Raw genomic sequence first — 22813 nt, 5'->3', positions numbered from 1 at the left:
CCCTCTGTAATGAGTATGTTTTGAATGGGCTGTGCACCAAACACAGGCACTTAAACCTAATAATTTTAATGGCTGAAAGCCACTGAAGTTTTACAAGAACAGAAGAGACACAATGTTTACAATTAATATTGGGAAACAGATGGATTGCTACATTTGGAAGCTGTAGCAAACTATAAGGGATGGCCAGACAGTCGAAGGTATAATGTATCAGTATCAAGCTAAGAGATTTCAACCATAGCCAAACAACCCGAATGGTATCTTAGAATGAAAAGAAGTACTCATTTGAGAACACAAAGTAGAAAAAAGCAAGACGGGATCATTCCTCCACCTGGAGGACAATCGCCAGGCTGTCACCAAATTGTAGGAAATGTTATAAATGTTTGCAAGCGGAATGGGTGTGGAGATCAGACTGGGCGACGATTATGTAGGTGACTAGAGAATGCTATGTCTCCAAAAATTGTGACTTTAGTTTTATTGCCATTTGGCTTTTTATACTTTTTGTGCATCTAATTAACAATAGTGTGTATACGCAAATGGATATTCGGAGTAACTTGAATAAGATCACCATCCACTCTGTGCCTGCTTTTAGTATAATCTTCATAAATGAAAGATTATAAACCAAGCATGCTGCTCAGATCAGCAAGCACAAACACAGATACATTCCGAACAGGGTTACGTATAAACACTGTGAATCACCACAGGATTAATGCTGCCAGGGAGAGGAAAAAGAAAAGATGGAGATCTTATGATGTGATTCGACAGATATGAATCACACCAGCTTTACTACTGGTCTGAGATGGCTTTGTCGTCCAAGCAGTTGAGAAAGATATTAGAATCAACATTGTTGAAAAGCACATAAATAATACTTTCCATCTTCAGGAAAACAAAAAGCATTGATCTAGCACACACCAGTCCTGATTTTTAACATTTTCATATGCATTTCCATTCTAGGAGAACATAGTGATGTCTTCTGATGGTTGCTGTAAAGTCTGTAAAGGTAATTCATTTTCAATCTCTATTGCAAGGTAACCACATCTCACAGGCTTTGCCATGGCTCCTTTGATTTTAATCAAAGTACTGTCTAAAACATCACTTTTGATGCCCTGCAATGCCCTTTTCTGTAGCAGATATAATACTGGTTAAAAGACACCAGGCATTGCAAGACATGTCCTCTATTGCATTGACATTTGTCATTTAAACCCAGTCAAATGATAATCCAGAGTTTCAAATTACTTTAATGTAAGAGATTCCCTGCCATATGCCACATTATGTGTTGGTTTGTAGGTTCTGTGAATGTCGTGTACAGTAGGAGCAATATTGTCTGACAATTAGCATATGGGTAACTACTATGGTGCACGGCTTGGACCTGCAAACACAGTGGTGCTTGTATAAGTATGAGATGCAGAGTTGGGGACAATGAATATTAAGCAGTGTGCCTGTCCCCTGTTCTTTATACTGAAAACTATTTACCAAAAAGAAAAGAAAGGATGTATTTGTACTATTGATTAAGATGCAACTGCCAAATGAAGGATGTTATTCACTTGACAGTCTTGTAGTACTAGCAATTTAAATGGTGTAGTTAGGCACGGTGCACTTATACCTGATTTTTAAATGAAACAAAATTCCAGATATATCATTATACTGTTACGTTTTTATTCACAGAAGGCCTCTGTTCCAATTCACATAGTGCTTATATAATTTGTTGTTGATGAATGGTATTATGCACAATCAATATATCCTATTAAATTCACAAGATACACTATACAATATTTCATTCATATGATACCTCCTGTATCACATGTGGTCTGTTACAGTCAAAATGTCCAAATGTCTCTTGTCTGTCCTTTTGTGTACAAAAAAGGATTTTTCCCATTCTCGTGGAACAAAGAAAGTGCCTCACAGAAAGAAGTATAATGACAACATATTACCTATTGGGGCACGTGCTTATGTTTCATCCTAGATGCAGGCTTTTCCAAGGCCTAATATCTTGATTATACCAATTCAGTTTGTATTTCACAATTCAAATACATCACATCATCATCATCATTCATCCATGCATACACCATAATGTGACTCATTAATGTCCAGTTTGATTCTAATGTATAATATGTTTCCTTAGTACACCATTCCATAATTGTTCACACTGTGTTATTAGTGTTCTTATGAATCTCGAATGATATGAGTGAGAAGAATGTAAGGAGGTAGATTCAGGGGTTCAGGTTCTGCGGATTATTAGGTGTTATCTTATTTGGTTATCCAAGCAATGCATATCCCCTTACCTATTATCATATCACAGTCATCATATTAGTATCCATAGTATGAGGATGTATTGGTCCAGTTAGGTTAATTCTCCATATTCAATGGTAGCCTCCAGAAATGTATCTGAAAGACAAACATGCATATATATTTGAGACTAGACTGTTTATCCAAGTGTTTATTATGGTAGTTACAGAATGTTATCAAATGGTTGAAATACCATTCTGTTCCTATATTGTACGCATGAGTTCATCCTAGTCTATAGCTTATACGCATCTTGCTTTTAATTCTGAAAGGGGACAGATATGTTTATAAGCACTTCTCCTAAATACTAATTCAGTTCAATTGTTAATATTATAAATACATTCTCAACCTTAATGGGCACTTTCGATTGAGTATCCATTCTCTTTGTTATTTGAGCTTCTCATTTCTTTGCTATCTTGTAGCCGGATTGTTATCCTAAAATAGAGATTTGATAGATTGGGAAGAGGTTTTAAATATGTATATATATTCTGATTGTGAGTTGATTTATAATCTAATATCTTATTATTTAAGTGTTCTTATCTGTTTTCCAATTCTTTAAAAATGACGGCATTCCGTGTGCAAATGGGATCAACATCATCTTGAAATCCATTCATTGTGGTTAACATTGTGACATCACACATTCCTGGTGTTGTGACGTTACTGGCGGATTCACCTCAAAATGACGAGAGCATTAAATCGCTGGATGCACGCTTATGCTGTCAATTAGTTTTCTTGCATTGTTAAAGGCACCATGACTAGTTTTAAAAATTCTGAGTTGGCCTTTAATCTATGTGGCATATTTGAATTTATATTTAAGGTTAATCCACATATCCATTAGTTATTTTAAGATTTGTTACTCATAATTTTTATGCAAGATTAAAAATATATCGCTTACTTGCATATACTCATCACTTGTATTATGCCTAAAAATCGATTAGAACTTTGCAAATAATGAAAACATGGAGGCTACAATGGAAAAACCAGAACAGAATTGAAAACAAAAACAGAACTAAAACATTTTCTGCTTAAACACTGCAGATAAGATGCAGATACATGCCATACAAACATATGCATGCACCAACATAATGGAGTGACCATGGACGATATCCACAGATCACTGAAATGAATGGCTTGTTGAGTAATAAACTTGGGCAAGAATGTCATTTACTCTCACCGGTTGGGGCAATACTGCATATCAAATGTACTGATATGATAGAAATGATAGGTAACAAATCTTAAAATAACTAATCAATATGTGGATTAACCTTACATATAAATTCAAATATGCCACATAGATTGAAGGACGACACAACACTTTAAAAATTAGGTGTTGTGTCTTTAACATGGCAAGAAAACTAATTGACAACATAAGTGCGCATCTAGCGATTTACCGCTGTCATCATTTCGTGAAGAATCCGCCAGTGACATCACAATGTTAACCAAAATGAATGGAATTCAAGATGGTAGCGATCCCATTTGCATGGGGAATGCCGTCATCTTAAAAGAATATCAAAAAAAGAAAGAGCGCTTACATAATAGGATATTAGATTATAAATCCTCTCACAATCAGAATATATATATATATATATATATATATATATATATATATATATATATATATATATATATATATATATAAAAACCTTTTCCCAATCTATCAAATCTCTATTTTGGGATAACAATCCAGCTACAAGATGGCAAATAATTGAGAAGCTCAAATAGCTAAATGGATGGGATACTCAGTCGAACATTTCCATTAAGGGAGATAATCTATCATATTAACAATGGAACTGAATAAGTGTTTAAGAGAAGTATTTATACACATATATGTCTCCTTTCAGAATTAAAAGCAATACGCATTTAAGCTATGGACTAGGATGAACACATGCATACAATATAGGAACAGCATATACCAGGTAGTGCCACCATTTGATAACATTCTATAAATACCATAATAAACTCTGGGATAAACACTATAGCCTCAAATATATATGCATGTTTGTCTTTCAGATACGGTTCTGGAGGCTACCATTAAATATAGAGGCTTAGCCTAACTGGACCAATGCATCACCATACTATCTATCCCAATGTGCGGACTATGATACGATAATAGGTAAGGGGATATGCACCGCTTGGATAACCAAATACGATATCACCTAATAATCAGCAGAATCTGAACCTTTGAATCTCCCTCCTTACGTTCTCCTCTCTCATATCTTTCTAGATTCATAAGGACACCCACATAGTGTGAAAAATGATGGAATGATATACTAAGGAAACATAATATACATTGGAATTAAACTCGACATTAATAAGTCACATGATGATGTACGCGTGGATTATTGATGATGATGATGCGTATTTGAATTGTGAAACATAAACTGAATGGGTAGAATTAAGATTTTAGGACTTGAGAAAGCTTGTAAATGAATATTTTATGATAATCTATACATTAATTGATAATGAATCATATGTACTTTGTGAAATAGAAAATGAATTGGTATAATCAAGATATTAGGCCATTAAAAAGCCAGCATTTAGGGTGAAACACAAGCACATGCTGCAATCGGTAATATGTTGGCATTATATTTTATTCTATGAGGCACTTTCTTTGTTCCATGAGAATGGGAAAAATACTTTTTTGTATAGAATAGGACAAACAAGAGTAATTTGGACATTTTGACTGTAACAGACCACATGTAATATAAGAGGTATCCTATGACTGGAATATCGTATAGTATATCTTGAGAATATAATAGGATACATTGATTGTGTACAATACCATTCATCAACAACACATTATATAAGCACTCTGTGAATTGGAAAAGAGGCCTTCTATGAATAAACACATAACAGTATAATGATACATCTGGAATTTTGTTTATTTTAAAAATCAGGAATAAGCGCACAGTGCCTGACTATACCATTTAAACTGTAAGTATGAGATGCACCTTTTTGGCGATTACGTATCAATCGAAATGGCAAGTATTGCTTTGATGTTACAAGAAACAGTTCTTATTGAGTTTCTTAGTGCTTAGGCACATCCCTGTCGCCAATCTATGTTTTCTCTTATTCAGTATAAGTGATTAATGGCACAAATCTGGTTCTTTGTCTTGATGGGCGGTCTATGAATCCCAATGGACGCTCAGACCACAACTCACAGGACAGCACTGCTGTTAAAAATGCCAGTCCAAACGCTGGCTACCCAAACGTTGTACAGTGCTCCATTGCTCTTGAGCTACGTTAGCGCATAACCCCGAGCTGCTTTTAACATTCATCGGGGTTAGGCATGATTGCTTGACACTCTACTTTCAAACGGCTACGAGATATGAATGTTTTCTACACGGCTATGAGAGAAGTTATCTTCTCTCAGACAGAATGCTGCTACTTGCTGTGCATTCCAAGGGACACCTCATTAATAGTTGTGCACCTTTACTCCCTATGAAGGATTGAGCTTTTTGACAAATGTCACTTGTTGCATATGAGTCGCTGCTCCTTGCTCCTCAATGCAGTGCTGCGATTGCAGAGACATTCACCACAATATTATTGCACAGGAAGTGCTTCGACTGAGGTGACCTTTTGAAGGCATGAAAGCTAATATAATGAAATGTGTGGATGAGATGGTGCATGGCCTTGGAAGATCCTCAGATACCTTCAGTGCAGTGGCTTATGCTAATTCACAGCAAGTTACGTCAGTGGAGAATTGAGGTGCAAGGCATTTTACATTCTTCCTGTGAATGCATAAAATGTCAAGCAGATCATTCTCGTCTAGCTAATGTTCCTTATGCTTATGTCTATGTGCTTCAAGGTCCCCAAATGCCATCTTGTAAGCCTCGGACGATACCAACTGTCCTTTCACAGGGCGCATGCAATACAACCGTTGAAAAGTCTGTCTGTGAGGGGCTTTGCAGCAGTTCCTCTGAGTAAGTGACTTACATTTGTTTCCATGGTGTGAACTTTAAGAGGTGATTTGAACCATGATAACATCTCACATCATTGGTTGTGCATCTGGAAATCTCACTTTTTATAATGTGTTGCTCTTTCTAAATTCATTTCCTCTCTTTTACAAAGAATTGTCACTTTGTCTGTCTAATATATCTAGCCTCTTTTTTATGAGCTGACTCACACTTAATTCTTCTTCACTATCTCCACCCTTCATGTCCATTATTAGTATTATTAACGTTATTACAAATTATTATTCCTATTAATATGTTTATGAAGTTTAATATTTTGATGATAATCAGAAAAATATACTTCATGATGAATAATTATTTCTCCTTAAACTAACAAAACTACCAACACTTTCTATTATTTTATATTATGCATTTTCATGCCAATTTTTCTAAACGTCTGCCTTTGTCTTGTGCTGGGTAGGTTCTCTTCTATGTCGAAATCCATGGAGCATAAATGCACTTGTTGCCAGGAGCTGAAAACCAGAAAGCAGGAGGTAAAAATGACTTGCGCAGACGGCAGCAAAATTGATTCTTTCTACATCATAGTGGAAGAGTGTGGCTGTGTGGGAACTGTGTGTGTTCCCCAGGAGGGTACATGGACAACTGAGGAGCAAAGCAGTAGAAGGCGCAGACGATAAGAAGGACATCGGTCGCTGACTAACATCCTATGTGAATTTGATTCACCCAGCTCTTGGCTCCCTCATAAAACGTGTCTTGAAGCTTTCTGCTTTATTCTTCTTGTTTCCCCCAATATAGATGCCTCAAATGTAGAAGATCTGGGAATGTTGCAATTGTAGATGCATGCCTGGCAGCTTTTTAAAAAGAAAAAGGAGAGTAACATTGTTCACTAGGGCTTCAAGCTGTTTTGAGGCAAAATGCGACATAAAACATAATTAGTGTGAAGTGGGGACGAGTGACTAGTGATTTTTGGCCTACGTAATAGTAGGTAACTGCCATGTTGAGAATATAATGGGCCCTATGGTTGCTCTGGTGCAAATCAGACACATTTCCCACAGTGAAAATATAGGCTCCTTTGCCCCACACGACTCAAGTGTGTATCTGAATTGGAAAAGGTGCACATCATTACCAAGGAGAACATCGCCATGTCCTGGATGTCATTCGCTCTAAAGATCGTTGAAGGCCATTTGGTAGTCAGATAACAATTTATTATCGCTTCCAGAGCCCTACACTCTTTCTGGAGGAATGGAGGCCCAGCAAATGCTTAAAAGGGATGTATCTTTTTTCGATTTAGGAGTAAAGCTAACTTCCGAGGCAAGAAGAATGCGCCACATATGTTATAATTGATGAAGGCCATTTCTCTTGTGTTTTTCATGTTTCTTTTTATGCCTCATGATTACATCTCAGCAGTGCCTCAAATAACTGCTTCTGCCATTTGCCTTGTCAGAGGGTAAAACTGTGACAAGGATGTTATTGTTTAAAAAAAAATACGAATCAAGCCTCTGCGTGTTTCGGTTTTTAGTTTTCCTCCTCTCAAGAACTTCTGTGGCGATTTAAATAAAATTTTCTGCATCAATCAACAGTTTTGATTTTGCCTGGTTATTATATGTAAAATGTAGCTTGACAATCCATGTAAATTAGTGCTTCCTGCTCGTGCGAGTAGCACTGGTATGCACAGAAATCTTTCTTACACAAAAAGTCTATGGAGCATTAATTTATATCGTTTTATTTCCCTTATCCTGCTTAAGTTGTCTACTCTAAAACGTCATCTGGAAACACACTGTTGGCAACTCCGCTTGGATCATGAAAAGGTGATTGAGATATCGGATTTAGCTACTTCCTGTATCCAGATAAATAGTTCTGGTTGACTCAGGGTCCATTTCAGCAGAGGTGACAGATCTTCATGCACTCAAGAGCGCAGTTTAGATGAAAATTAGTCATAAACCACCACCACTTATGTAAGCAATCTACCCTACTACCAACAAGCCTTCCTGTCCCTACATGGCCCTCTCACAGTTACAGTAATATGAAAGCCTGCGCTATGTAAACATTGTAGTTAAAGTGTAGGCCCCTGTGCCACAGATTGGCACAAATGCTGGATTGATATGATCCCTTGTTTTTAGCCCTATATCTTCTGAATTTCTTGGGCCGTCCACTTTCTAGATCATCCAGTGCCTCCCGTTTCTTTCTTCTTAGATGGATGTATATCCCATCTTTATATTATTTCCCCCCAAAACAGTATTATAACTCGGCAAGCAGCTACCATGTTGAATGGATTACTGCCGCAATGCAAATAATTAGTGGTTAGCAGCTTGCACATTTTCCAGTGTTTTATTAGCACTTCATTAATAGAGGAAACAATAACATTGATAAAAAAAGTAACTGCAGATCCCTGTCATAATCCTCCCCTTCTGTCACACAGCACTAGCAAACTCCTTACAGCATATTCCTGAAATCTCAAAACAAAGGCCCTCAGTACGAGTTTGGTGGTAAGTGAAAAAACAGACAGCAATGTAATAGCTGCTTGTTTTTCTAGTCAGCCGGAGTATGGGCTAGGTTCCTAGAAATACCGCCAGCACTTGCATGGAGATGTTCCTTCCAGAAAAACTGAATAATTACCACTGGCGTAATTACCACCAGTGGTAATTTCTCCAATCCCCTATGAAATCCTATGGGACTACAAAGCGGGGAGTGACCAAAATATCAAAAGCATGCTGTAAACACAGCTAGACAAGACTCACATCCGACCCCTTACAGAGGGCTTCGACAGGCCAATAATTACACAATTTAAAAACATGGGCACCATTTGCATTGTTACAATCACTGCTTTTGTCACTTTCGCGTTCATTCAAGTGTTTAAACATGAATATGGAAAACAGACTCACTGCTTACTAGTGTAAACCTTGACTTGCCTACGATGGTGGCCAACCTGACCTGCAGTCTGTTGCCTGACGAAACCCTGTGCAAGGGGTGAAACGCAGGGCTAATGGTGGGATGCGAGTCTTGCCTGGCTGTGTTTACACTATGTCATAGTGCCAAGTTCTTATGAAATAAATGTTTGGGCAGTACTATTTTCTCCAAAAAAGAAAGTCTTCTTTGCAAACACTGCTTTATATTCCTGGAATGGCCACGTACCAATTGTAACTATAAGTTACAGAATGTAAAGTTATTTGTAAAGCAAGGACTGGCAAGGACTGGCTCAAGGGTGGGCACTTTGCAGCTTTGCAGCTTTGCAGCTTTGATTATCACTTGCCAAGTATTTGCTCACTACAGAATTATGTGGTTTGGTGTTGTGCCAAAACAAGACATGCCTGCACATTTAGAACTCTGTAAAATGACAAAAAATAAAAAGTTGCTGCCCAATTATGTACTACCTTATAAAGGACATCTATGTGCACACTAATTTGGCAACGAGATACAGACACTAGTAAGACGTTTGGATGGCACCCCGTTCAAGAGCAGTAAACACTGATGTTCTTAAGTTGCTGCTTCTGTCCTTGAGTAGATAATTGTTTTTGAAACCATAAATACTGTTTGCTCAGCAAGAGACGAAGGGATACATTATATAGGTATCTAAACCTTTTGCTAGGGGTGCTGAACAAATGGCCCTGGCTATGGAAAATAAAACGTATGTGCTGGAAGATAACATCACCATGGTTATCACAGCTGCTCATTTATTCTCATTACTATATAATTAAATATGATCAAGTAGTGAGTTACCTTAAATGGACATTAGTCGTTTTTGAAGTTTAAACTAGTTCTAGGAAGACATTGCTTATTAATCAAGTGACCGAAGGCACAGATAGTTAAAAGAAAGATTACATAAGGAGCTGATTTACAGTTGCAAATAAGTAATTGGGCCTCATTACGAGTCCGGCGGTTACCGAGCCGGAAAAACCGGCAGGTTACCGTCGGACTCGTATTACCATTCCGCCTCTGTGATTCCCGGAATTACCGGGGCATTAGAACCCCGGTGACCCGGGAATTCCAGAGGCGGAATTCTGTAAGTCCCCATTCCCATGGAGTCCAATAGACTCCATGGGAATGGGGAAGTGGAAACACTGGCACCATGCTGTAATGGTGCCAATCTTTCCACGTCTGCCTGCAAGCGGGTGGTGTTAAACCCGCCAGGTCTGACCTGGCGGGAGTGACACCTCCCGCCTGCAGAACCCGAGATCAGCCAGTCTGGAAAGAACGGTGGTGGCGGATTTACCACCACCGTTCTTTCCGGACCGGCTGACTTGTAATGAGGCCCATTATCTTTTTAGAAGCCTACTAAGAATAGTTTGATGTATCACAGTGTGATAAAGCTAGCTCCAAGAGATACGGGGTGGATGGGGAGGCAGTTTGGGTACAGATTGACAGGCAGTGGATGGAAATGATCAAGGGGGTTTGCGTGACCATGGCCAATCAATTGGTGGGTAAAATAAGCTCTGCCCTTCCTGGCATCCAATCATCCTCTTATCCTTACTCCTATACAAGCAATGTTGACTTACAGGTGACTCTAGAGTGACACATAACAGTACAAACGAAATCACTATTTTAGCTAGCCACGCTGTGAATAACAGTAACCTAAATTAATATCGGACATTCGAACTGTGCTCGGCAAGCCCACAACCAACCCTATGATATTATTCTACAGTACATTATTCTGTCCATTAAACAGATGCCCTATTACTGACACGGTTTTTGGGTGAATATAATCAACAAATTCTACATGTCATTGATATCAGAAACTAGCAATGCATTCAGGACAGGTTTCAACCAATTTGTTTATGCCCTAGTCCATCCAACATTCCGTTATCTGCTTCATCATGTCAGGCAGTGCAACTTGTGGACCAGCGACAGAAATAATTTGTCGTTTATGTAAATAGAAATTACAATCTGGTGGCCTGCCACACCCCCCCACCCCATGCACTGAAAACCTTCACCTAAGCAGGTCAAGGGCAGCACTGCCGTCTCAAAGGTTAACAGAGACAGTGGATAGACCTGCCTGGATATACAAAAACGTTTTAGAAAGGTTGTACAACATTGTATCAGGAAGATCTCACAGACATTGACACTCAAAAGGGCGTAGACCATCTAAACAAAATTCCCTTGGAAATGTAAAAAAGACGAGTCAGTATTCTTAAAACAATATGTCGAATATGCTGTAAAACAATAGTAATACAAAGGTGCACTGTGAAACAAACTGAATAAATAAGCATTGGCAAAACCAATAGTTTGGGATTTTGTGTAGGCACTACTCAGACATTTGCCATCTTACAGCTATTGCCCTCATATGCTTAAGGGCTACTAATATGTGCTCTATTAATCATATAATCTGAGAGCTGTTTCCATCACATACCAGCTATTGCATTAAAACGACCTTGTATTCATGCCATTTACAGGGTTTGACACCAAGTCACTTATTACGAGTTTGGTGGTATCCCGCTGGCAATACTGGTGGGATACCACCAAACGGAATTAGCATTCCTGCTGCCTGATATCCTGGTATTTCCAGGATATTACATGCAAACGGTATCACGCTAATTCCGCATTCCATGGAGTCCAAAAGGACTCCTAATGACCTAATTCCAGCAGTTTTTTTGCCACTGGGGGCCTGATTTACCTTCAGCTCCTGACACATGATTAGTGTTCCATTGCATCAGGAGTCCTATGTTAGGTCAGTGGGCGGTCCACCCAGTGCACCAGTGCTTTAAATGTAAAAAAGAAGCACAGGTACTCACCAATCTTGGCTTTAAGTGGTTGGGGCTCAAGGCTTTTACATTTACTCATACGCCAGGGCTGAGCTGAGGCTTATTGACCCTTCTACATTAGGTCCACACTGTGGGCCTCATCCCAAGTATGGTGGTATGGGGAAAAACAGCGGTAATGCAGTGGTAACAGCATTACTCCTGCATTACTGCACCGGCGTACAACTTTGGTGGTGAGGTGGAGGAAATCCTCCTGCAAAATGCAGGAGTAGATTTCACTGCCTTACTGCTAAAAATCATCAAAATCAGAGGAATTACCACTGCAGTAATTCCATCAAAATCCCCATGGTGTCCTATCGACTTCTTGAATGGGGATTAACACTGCCTTCCACAAAAGAAGAAGTAGGAGGGAATTCCTAGTCCCAGTCCATGTGCAAAAAGCCTTTAAGAATCTGGGAATTTGTACTCATCTTGGTGACTATCTCGGTAGATTCATCTCTACCTCCCGCTATGGGAGTTGCAGCACCGTAGCTTCAGGTAGCAGCCAGTGTCCAGCCCTGAAGACGGACTGGTTCGGAACTGCATTGGCAAATATTGTTGAGACACACACCTGTGGATGCACACTGCCTATTATGCAATTAAAGTAATTGGGAAACGTTTTACTAAGGAATCATGAACTATCATTTCTGAAACTTTATGAACTTAATGTGAACAATCAGAAACAGCTTCATCTTATCTAAAGAGCATAGTGAGAGCATATCATGGACTAGGAATTCCCTCCTAGTTCTTCTTTTGTGGATTTCGTACATCCTTGTGCCGAGGCTTTATTAGTACGCTCTGATTAATTTTGAACTGTAGGAATATGTTTGTCGCATTTCAACATTTAGACTCCGCATTTCAACATATGGACCCCCCATTTCCCATTCCCATTTTAGCAAGGGTTTGAACTTCAACTAGGGCCAAGGGTGTGAAACTCATTGTTGAACTCAACAGTGTGAGTCTCAGACAGAATTAAATAGATGCCAATGCACAGAGCACATGCTAGAAATTGATCACTTTGCTTCATGATGCTATTTCAATGAACTGAACTGAACAGCACTAAATATAATACTAACCTAAATCTAACATACTAATTAACCCAACCCCATTTAACATGTAACAGATTCCCATAATAACATTTAGTGCAAATAAACTCATGAAATAAACTGGATGCAGATTGCGCTCTGGAAATGGGAAAGAAAAATTTACTTTAAACATGCAGGCCGAATCTGCGCTGTGTGGTTAACTGGAAAAATGTGAAGATCCGTTCTGCTAAAGACATGGCTTTGTCTTGGAGCAGGAAGTGCAAGAGAAATTAAACATTTTTCTCTTCAGCAATGTAGTTAGCACAGTGAGAAAGGCGGATCGCGTGATTCTTAGGGGGGTGAGCTGGACAAGGGGAGGTGCTCGTGATTGACAGGGGGTTTCATAAGAAGGGTTTTGAAGCAGAATAGGGGGGCATTCCTCTTCTGGCACTAGCAGACAAAGGAGGCAGAAGTGCTGGTTGCTGAGTCCGGTGCTTGCAGGCTGACTGTCTGCTGGCTAGAGCTGAAATTGTGGCTGTCTCTCTCCTGGATTGACGATCCTTAGAAAAACTGCAGTCTTGAGAATACTTATCTGGGTTGACCCTGTGCGAGGCAGGCATAAAGACTGGGGAAGATTTCACTGCCAAGCTGAGTGGGGAATATCGCCAACAAATTTAGGTAAATATGAGGTTAATTGAGGTGCTGGTGAAGAGAATGCTACTCAAAAAGTTCTATTGTTATTTAAAGTATATTTACCATGCCAAGTTTTGTCACGAAGCCAGGGTCAATTGGCAGAGCTTTGCACAGATAGAGTGCGGAAAGCCATTGCAAGAAAAAACATACTTGCACTGTGAAGTACAATTTGGGCATAAGTTTTACATAGAGAGATGCAGACGTGCATTAAGAAATATCTCAAAGCAAAGTAGCCGCAGTGAATTGTTTTATCTAGAGAGGCGGAATGAATCTGCTGTATTTCAATTGCATGCTTTACATTTGTTTGAAAACAGCCAAAAGTGCATAATGTGGTATTGTACATAAGATACCACAGGAAGGCATGAGACATCTATTCAGAGTGTATTAAGTCCAGCATCTGTTTGTTGTTATTGTTCCTGCTAAAAATAATTAGGCAGTATTCTATAATTAGTCTTGCCACTATAAAAAAGTACCACAAAATACCACCATAGCAAAAATACCACCATAGCGAAAATACCACAAAGAAATAGATATAACCCCAAAATATATCTAACAGAACCTACTATCTGTTACTTCTAATTATTGTTCAATACATTGGTGGTGCCCACCCTCCTTTTCGTTCTGACTAACACTTGTAATCTGGATGTAATTCTGCCAGACCAAGTGGTGGTATTGGTAATTCCGTTTGACGTTCCAGAGGATTTACCACCGGAATATAGCCAAAAATGTAATGAGGCCCAGTGTGTCCCTCTACATTTTCGTAGTTCTTCATTTGTCTCATGATGTGTCTCTCACTCTTTTTGTCTCATTTTCTATTTCTGGTCATTTCTATTTGTCCCTCTCCCCACACTCCTACTCCAGTCATGTTCTCATACCCTCTTCAACTGTCTAAGCTGGGACTTGGGAACATGATGCGCTGAAACATCTCAGTGATTCCAACCAAAATCTCAGTACTTACTGTTAAGTCACTAACTTTACATTAGATCCCTTCAACCTTCAACCTAATGGAACCATCTCTCAAAGACGCTCATCAATCACAGACTGATGTTGGCCTGTTTTGATGAGCGGAGTGAGGCAGAGTGTTTTGGTGTTTGGGGTAAAGGGGCTGTGTCACAGGGCTGACCAAACCCAGCTGAGATTGCTTACTAGGGCCAGCTGGGGTAACGTTGAGATTCCGTGTCCCCGCTCCTGCCCTTTCCTCAGGCTTTCTCTGTCCTCAGCTGTTCCCGTTGGTCTCCCCCGTATTGGAATGAAAGTCTTCATCTCCACCTCCCTACATCACAGAGGATGCAGCCAAAAAGATAGTGCCAAACTGGATTGAGAAGCGAGACAGTAAAACTTGGCAAACGACTGAGAAGCCCTCTAAGCATCTTGATAGATTAAAAATAGCCTCCTGTACGAAAAAGGGTAAGCCGGATGCTGGTGTTAATTTTGAAAAATTGGCTTTTTTAACCCAAAAACCCAACCCCTGTAATAGAACAAGATCCACAGAGTATTACATTAGCGGCCAACACTCCGAGTAAATTCACTGTGAGTGACACGCTTCATTCCTTTAGTATAGATAATAATGGATCTCTTCTAAATATGTGCACTAATTTGAAGCGCAATCACTGGGACCAGGGCATTTGAAAGCAGGTTATGTTAAGGAGACGAACCTGTCAGCAAGTCCTAATCTGGAGGCACTGGTATGTATTTCAGAATATTCAGACAATGAGATGGGAGATGGAATTAATATACACCTTGGAAAGAGCATTTATCTCAATATAATATTGCCAACCTTCACTCCACCATGTTATCCACTTTGACAAAAATTGAGGCATTGTTCCAACTCTGCACTAGGCTTGTGGAGGAACCACAGGGAATACATTCTTCTTTGGATAGTGTGGGGGATATTATGAGTACTTTGCCCCCAAAGTACTGGACAAGGCCCTTGGTATTACTGAACGCAGTAGTGCAATTGAATCGCATTTTAAGGATTGTCCATTTACTGAGTATATGTTGCATACAGAACATGCAAAGACTGTAGACTTGACTGATCTTTCAATACAGAAATACGTTGCAGGTCCTATTGGGCAGCAGAAAGACTTAGTGGTTGTCTTTGCTGAAAATGACCAAGACGCTATTAACATTCTCTGTCAGGAAATATCTCTGTTGAAAAGCTTGGCGGCAAAAAACATAACAGACAAAACGAAGGAATTGAATCGACTTCCTAATTTGAACAAACCTCTATGTTTAAAACGGATGGAATTTACTAAGAAAAAAATTGTCCCTCATCCAATTAGTTACCCAATAAAATCAACTGTTCCATTAACCTTAATAAACACAACCATTACCCGCGACATGGGCAATGGGACAATGAGACATGTCGAACCGAGAGGTCCTCTGGACGATCTGTGCAACCATACGTCCCTCTTGCTAGTAAGGCTTTAAATGAGTCTAAAACAACTGCTGATTTTAGTACTGGAAGCACATTGCCCAATGTTTATTTTATCTCCACTTAAGGTTTCCGACAAGAGACCAAATTGTGATGTAGTTGAACTAATGATTATATCTGAGGGAATCAAATGGAATGCGTTGAGCAATTTGGTTAAGCTTGAGGAAATAAATCCCACAAAGGATAGCATATTTATTAATCACACTCATATACTATCTGTTTAGGAACAAATTCCACGGCTCTCAGCAGTAACGTACTAAGATCTAATGAGAGTTGAATTGCCCAAATGGGAAAGCTCATCTAATTGGGCACTGCTTGAACTTACTTCCCCAGCAATTACAACCTTGCTATGTTCCTGTTCTGACGTAATAATGGAAATGGGTCTTAACCTTGTAGTTAAATACAAGCAACATATTCCCATAAGAAAGCAGTTACCTTTAAGGCATTTGAAGAGTTCTGGAAAACCAGACACTATGAGGTGAAATTATCTTCCTTCAGATATCGATAGAAGAAGAGGTACCAAGGGCATAATCATCATCAATGAGAACGGACCATATTTTAAACAATCGTCATTAAATTGGATCACCTGGAACACCACAGCTTTAAATTAATGTATTAATCATTCAGAGAGCAATGCTCTTATTAGAGCTAGTACAATTTGTATTCTCCAGTAAACCTGGGCACTAAACGATTTTACCATGAATGGGTATAGTGATATTTATAGACATGTATCACATGGTCTGCTCAGCAGACCTATGGGTGGCTTGGCTGTAGGGGTTACATTTTTTCTCTCTATTTGCCAATTCTGTCTGGAAGAAGTTTAAATATTTTTACTATCAGTAGTGTTACACTCACACATATTGGAGAAATACTGATAATAAATATATACGTGCCTCCTGGTAGGGAGCGTGTATGTGAAATACTTTATTCAATTGATAACATCATAAACAAGTGGGCACATTACTGCCCCTGGGGTAACATCTGAATAGCTGGGGACCTAAATGCCCCTAATTTAAACAAATATAATATGATGCCTTCGGACTCTCCAGAAGTTACTGAAACTGAATCCCTTTCACTTATAGTAGATGAGCCTGATGATAAATGGGCTCAGGTTTTTAATATATATGATATTCTTTGTCTCAAGGGAAAGGGAAGGAAGTTTGATTCTACTTTACAGAATAGGATTAGTTCCTCTTGCCTAGATTACGTTTATGCGGATTATGATGTTTGGAATAATTATGACTCCATTAGGATACGTTTTAATACACTGAGTACTCAAGCACATAAAATTGGATATTATATAGAGCGGGACCGTATAAAACCATCCGGAAACCACATCACATGGAACAATACAAATATGGATAAAATTAACCACTTGGTACAGGCAAATGGACATTGGGTTTATAATTGGCTTTTGTCTACCCAATGGGATTTGCTCAGATTGATGGTGGTATTAAAGGACCTCCTAAATCCGAATTATCGCCTTAGCACAGATGATAAAACACATATTGGTCACTTAGATAAGGTGATACAGCAAGCCACCAGGAGATTTCATTTAGACATAGACGGATTAAGAATGTCCACTGTCTCACATGGCCCAAAAAGCATTTGCTTAAAACTGAGCTGGCTACCAAATACAAGAATTGGCTCAAGATGTACAAATCTTCTAATAATGCTGAAGAAGCATGATGACAAGAGGTTTCTGTGGGATATATTGACCCACTCAACGGCATTGCCTTACATCACTGCCTGCCTGTGCGCAAGAAACAGCAACCCGGCTGCGCTGGCTCCTGTGCGCACCAGGACCTCAAAACTGCTTTTGGCAGCAACAACACACTTTGGGCAAAATGGAACAAGGGGACACACTGAAAAATATGCCAGTGTGTTCTGAAACATATATGGAATCAAGTGAAAAGGAAAGCCTGCCATTGCTGCAAAAGCCAAAATCCCCTTCAAAATTAAACCATTTTCACCCTTTGAAAATGCTGCTTTGAACCCAATTTTATCTGTCATCCTGAAACAACTGTGAGTAAAAAGGCCCAGTTAAAACCAACTCTCAGAGAAATCAAAAGCAACTTCATTTTCACACGCACTGGAAACACGCATTTATTTCTTGACAAAATGTATACAGGCGCAGCATTTCAAAGAGACATTTTACCCTCTGAGCCAGGTCCAGGAGAACTGTATCTATACTTTAGATAAGAATCCTGCTGCAAGGAAAATGACTACAGCTGCCAAGACAGTGACAATCTGAGGAGCTGCAAACCGAATTAAAGTAAGAAATTAAACAATTTAAAACACATAGGCTGGAGTTGCAAGCTCTCAGAAACATGAAATTCCAGTTGTCAGCTATGCAACTCCTCCTAGGAAGGGAGATACACCCTAAATCATCCAGGACACTTAGGTGTGAAGTACAAGCTTGAAAAACTTTGAATGGGATAGGACAATGACAGTTCACATGCTCATCAGACATTCGTCTTTGCTCCAGGCTGGGACAATAGCAGTCCTGGGACACTCACCTGTCAAGTGTGAAAGGGCAATAAAACTTTCAATTAAGACTGGAAATCCCCTTGCCTGGAAGGAAATAACAGCTGCTAGCAGTTGAAGGAAGGAAAAAAAAAACAGGTTCAAGTAACAAAGGGACTGCCGTTTGGTGCCAAAGATTATATTATAAAGAAACTTTAAAGACTCTTATTTCTGTAGCAAGAATTATCAGACATTTAAAAGTTTGCAGTGTTAAATCTAATTTCGCGGGCCATCTTTTAAAACTTGGTAGAACTCATTCCCGCATGGGGAACAGAAGTTACAAAATGTGACGGATTCCCAAGAAAGTATTAATGTGGCAAACATAACATTTTGTACATACATCCCTGGGGACATTTCACATTTGTGTATCAAATTGTAGAATTTTAGGCCAAATCTTTAATGTGTAACATGACCAAAATGTGTCAGAAAGACGAAACCAGGTCGCACAGACTGGACGTTTGGACAAATTTGTGCTGCACAAAATATGTAACCTGTGTATCTGATTTACTAAGAGGTGGCACCTGCATAAATATATGTTTTTGGCAAAATCGGATTTTCAGTAAAGGAAGTGTGGGAGTTTCTAGATACAGTAATAATCACCTCATAAACATGACATCACTTTTCTGATATCCAACCAATTGTGAGCAAAGCGGAGACTATGCCCTTGCCCAATCCTATTGTTAGGGGTGTGGGTAGTGAATCCTTCCCCTGTCATATACTGCAATGATGTCATCTGGCATTATAAATAAGGGCCCCTGACTAGCACTCAGACACACTGATTCCTGATTCCTACGCCGGCGTTCTGTTCCTATCTGTTCCTGTCTTCATCTTGCATTTATCCATCTAAACTCCAGATCCCAACCACAAGGCCACGAAATTGCTGATCCTGCTTCAGCTAGGCCTCAGTTCTTAAATAATCCACATACCCAAGGGAAGCGCTGTAGTGTTTTGGGGAAGCATCCTGAATTTACCTGGCTTGCTGCCACTCACTGCTATTCTGATAGTATCCTGATGCCCTATAGGATCCAGTAACCAGAACTGCCAGTCCAGAAGAACTATCCTTTGATATCCTGTCCCTGCCCAACTGACTCTGTCCCGCTGGGTTTGTCCGGCTGCCCTGTGTTAGACCAGACCCGTGTGGCGACCAGAACCGTGGAATGTCCAAAATCCAAACTAAAAGTGGACTGTGAGTATCAATAGGAACCATAGAAACATAGTAACCCTTGCCTTGCTTTGTTCCATCCCAATCTCTAAGTCATTCAACCATATCCTGATAACTTTAATATTGTCAGAATCATTATTGAAACCCTGCCTTTGATTCCTTGCACTAGTGATAACGTCTTTAATCATTTTGTCTTGTGAAATCCTAAACCCTTAATCCTCCCTCGGGTGATCGGACTGGGTCCGCCAGGGCGGGCGCGGAGAGGCTAGGGTTGATTCCACGGATCAACTCCGGAGCTTCCTGTGTATCAAGCTGGTAGCCTAGCCTGAATGCCGCAGCGTAAAGTAAAACTGTCCTTGTCAAAATCGATTTCTGTTCGTTTTTCGCGCCTTCATTTTCCAAAAACGCACCTCACTAGATCTTGCATAACTCACTCAATTTAACAGCTAGAGACCTCATTCCATTTTCATACAATATTTCACCCGTTTTTTATTAAAACCCGTTTTGGTAAATTCAGGCGGGATTTGCAAAAGTGTGTAATTTTACAACGTGCCATTTTGGTTATAAACGGTTTTCAATCTTCCATTCAATTTCGAATTGTATGCTTTTGCTCAATACATTGCTTGTGATTGCTAGTATCTTTCCAGTGTTGCTCGAGAAAAGAATTGTTTTTGTTTCAAGAGTTTTAGACAGATTCATCGTTTATCCATCCATTTCCGAGTGTCATTTTAGCATTGCCAGGGTTTAAATCTGTTTTCTCTCCTGTTTGGGGAGGTAAAGTCAGATTTCTATTCTATTTCTTATTTATCATTCCTGATTACCTGCTGCTTCTGTTCATCCACTTAAAATTGATTATTTGTGGGTTGAGGGAATGTTGCAGGGAGAAATTCTAACTCCAGTGCTATCTTACCTAAAATCAAAAGTGCTCCTATTCTCTGCTGTTTTTTAGTTGTGTCAATAGAAGGTTAAACTAAGTGCTTTGCTTACATTCATATTATTCTTATAACCCCATTGGTGATTTCTGCCCCATATATTAAAAAAGTGTATGATTTTCTTGAATTTCTAAATAAATAAATATTACCTTTACCTACCAGCCTGGTTCCTGGTCGATTGTGACCCAGGGTATTTGAAAAGGGGGTGTGATATGAGTGGTGTATCTCTCAAGTATTGAACCTATATATAACAAAATAAGCATTTCTGTTGTGCGCCCCATACTAGGCTGAGACCAGGGTGGATCGCCTGATTGAAATCCTTAACAGATTTGGGGGTTGGTCCGGGATTGAGTTTGGTTACCACCCGTGACTGTCTAACACAGCAGACTAACCTGCAGAGTAGTAATACTTTGTGGGGTTGGAATACTGTGCTACACTGTACAAGCGCCTCCCAAAACAAATACTCCAAAACCAGGTCTGTCTGTAAAAGTAAAATTAAATCAACCCCAAAATAATGAATAAAGAAAAAACATCTCCAAAATGGTTGTTCCAGTAGAAATCAGTATGGCTAGTGAGTACTCCCTGCACAAGCTTTTTGTCGGAGGTGAGTGGCCAGAACAGGATGAACATGTCTGGCTACAGGAAATCACACAACAGGTCACTGCCATGAACATGAATACATGGCAGGACAATGGCCTATTACACCAAGCTCTTAGTGAATTATACATGGCCCCAAAAGTTAAAGAGGAGCATAGCAAAATTGGCAGAATTGAGGCCTACCTATACCTCCACCTAGGAGTGATACGGGAAAAGCATGCTGAAAACACAGTTCTGGCACAGAATCAAATTGAATTATTAGAAAAAATCCAGACTGACCTAGACTCAGCAGAACAAAGGCTAGAGAAGAGCCAAGAATGGGAGGCAGAATCTAGAGATTATGTCACCAAATTAAAAGAGGATTTGGCTTGCCAACAGCAGGATAATGCAGAGCAAGACACCCAAGTACAGGCACTGAAAGAGAAGTGTAAGGAAAGGGTTGACTCTCTGCAACAGAGTCAACAGAAGCTGGCGCAACAATTAAATTATAATAGAGCTTGCGCAGAACAGATAGTTACCCTACAAAATCAGATAGAAACCTTGAAAGAGGAAAAACATTAATTACTTGTAAAAGACCTCCACTATCAAGAGGAATTTGATCAGGAGCACCAGAAATTCAACACTATCAAATAACAAAGAGATGACCTGGCGGAGCAGAGGGGCACCCTAAATCAAGAGAAAGATGCTCTAGGCCAGGTAATAAGGGAGTTACAAACCGAGTTACAGGAAAGTAAGTTGGCTCTCCAGCAGCTAAAGGAACTAAGAACAGTGCATGGGAAGCTACTAGAGCACACCAGATGGGTAGAAGGTGCTCTGAAAGAGAACACCCAAGCCAATGACACACAAACTTAGGAGATGAATCACTTGCAAAAGAGAATGTCCCAGTACTCCCAAAACATGCAGGAAGCGCAGAGGGACAATGAGGCCCTCTGTGAAAAGATTGATGGACTCCACTAACAAGTAGCAGTGCAAGAGCGAGTCATTGAGACCAGTAAGGCCTTGATAGATGAACAAAAGGCTCAGATGCTTATCACCAGGAAATAGGGCCTGAAAAATAAAAGGTAGCAAGATTGGAGAAAGAGGGTGCTAGACTAAATTCTAACTGGAGGGACTCTGAACAGGTAGAGAGGGAGAGGGCAACCCCTGAACATAGCATTAGGAACTCTGTACTCAGGGACTCAAACCCATTCAACACCATGAACACTGCCAACTTCATGTCTACTGGCTCACATAAGCCGGGAGCCTTGGGGCTGGCAGAATTCAATAGGTTTGGTAAGATGGGACTGACAGATAAGCGCCCCCCAGAAATGGATGGACGGGCATCCCTGCACAGATACCCAAATATTAGGGCTGATATCTCTGACCAGGAAGACTCCTATGAAGGGAGGCTCAGAGAATTAGATCCGCTTAAATACCAACTTCCAAGGGACCAGTTTGTGAAATTTTGTGGGGAACTCAAGGAAATAAAAGAGTATCCTGAAGACAGCCCCAGTTAGGGCAGCAGGGGAGATACTCTGC

The 22813-nt window shown here is 39.8% G+C and overlaps 1 protein-coding gene across 1 annotated transcript in view; it reads left to right on the top strand.

Annotated features, from left to right (window-relative positions):
* LOC138505064 (mucin-19-like) overlaps positions 1-22813 on the top strand; it is a 424600-nt gene that overhangs the window by 71671 nt on the left and 330116 nt on the right. Inside the window, exons 41-43 of the mRNA XM_069625388.1 lie at positions 952-997; positions 6089-6203; positions 6655-6869. Coding sequence (XP_069481489.1) covers positions 952-997; positions 6089-6203; positions 6655-6869 — 376 coding nt within the window. The remainder of the gene's footprint in view (positions 1-951; positions 998-6088; positions 6204-6654; positions 6870-22813) is intronic.

Source organism: Ambystoma mexicanum, chromosome 11, assembly GCF_040938575.1.
Source record: "Ambystoma mexicanum isolate Mex_15411 chromosome 11, UKY_AmexF1_1, whole genome shotgun sequence".
Classification (NCBI taxonomy): Eukaryota; Metazoa; Chordata; class Amphibia; order Caudata; family Ambystomatidae; genus Ambystoma; species Ambystoma mexicanum.
Note: the sequence above shows the minus strand (reverse complement) of the source record. Positions and strands in the feature narration are given on the sequence as shown.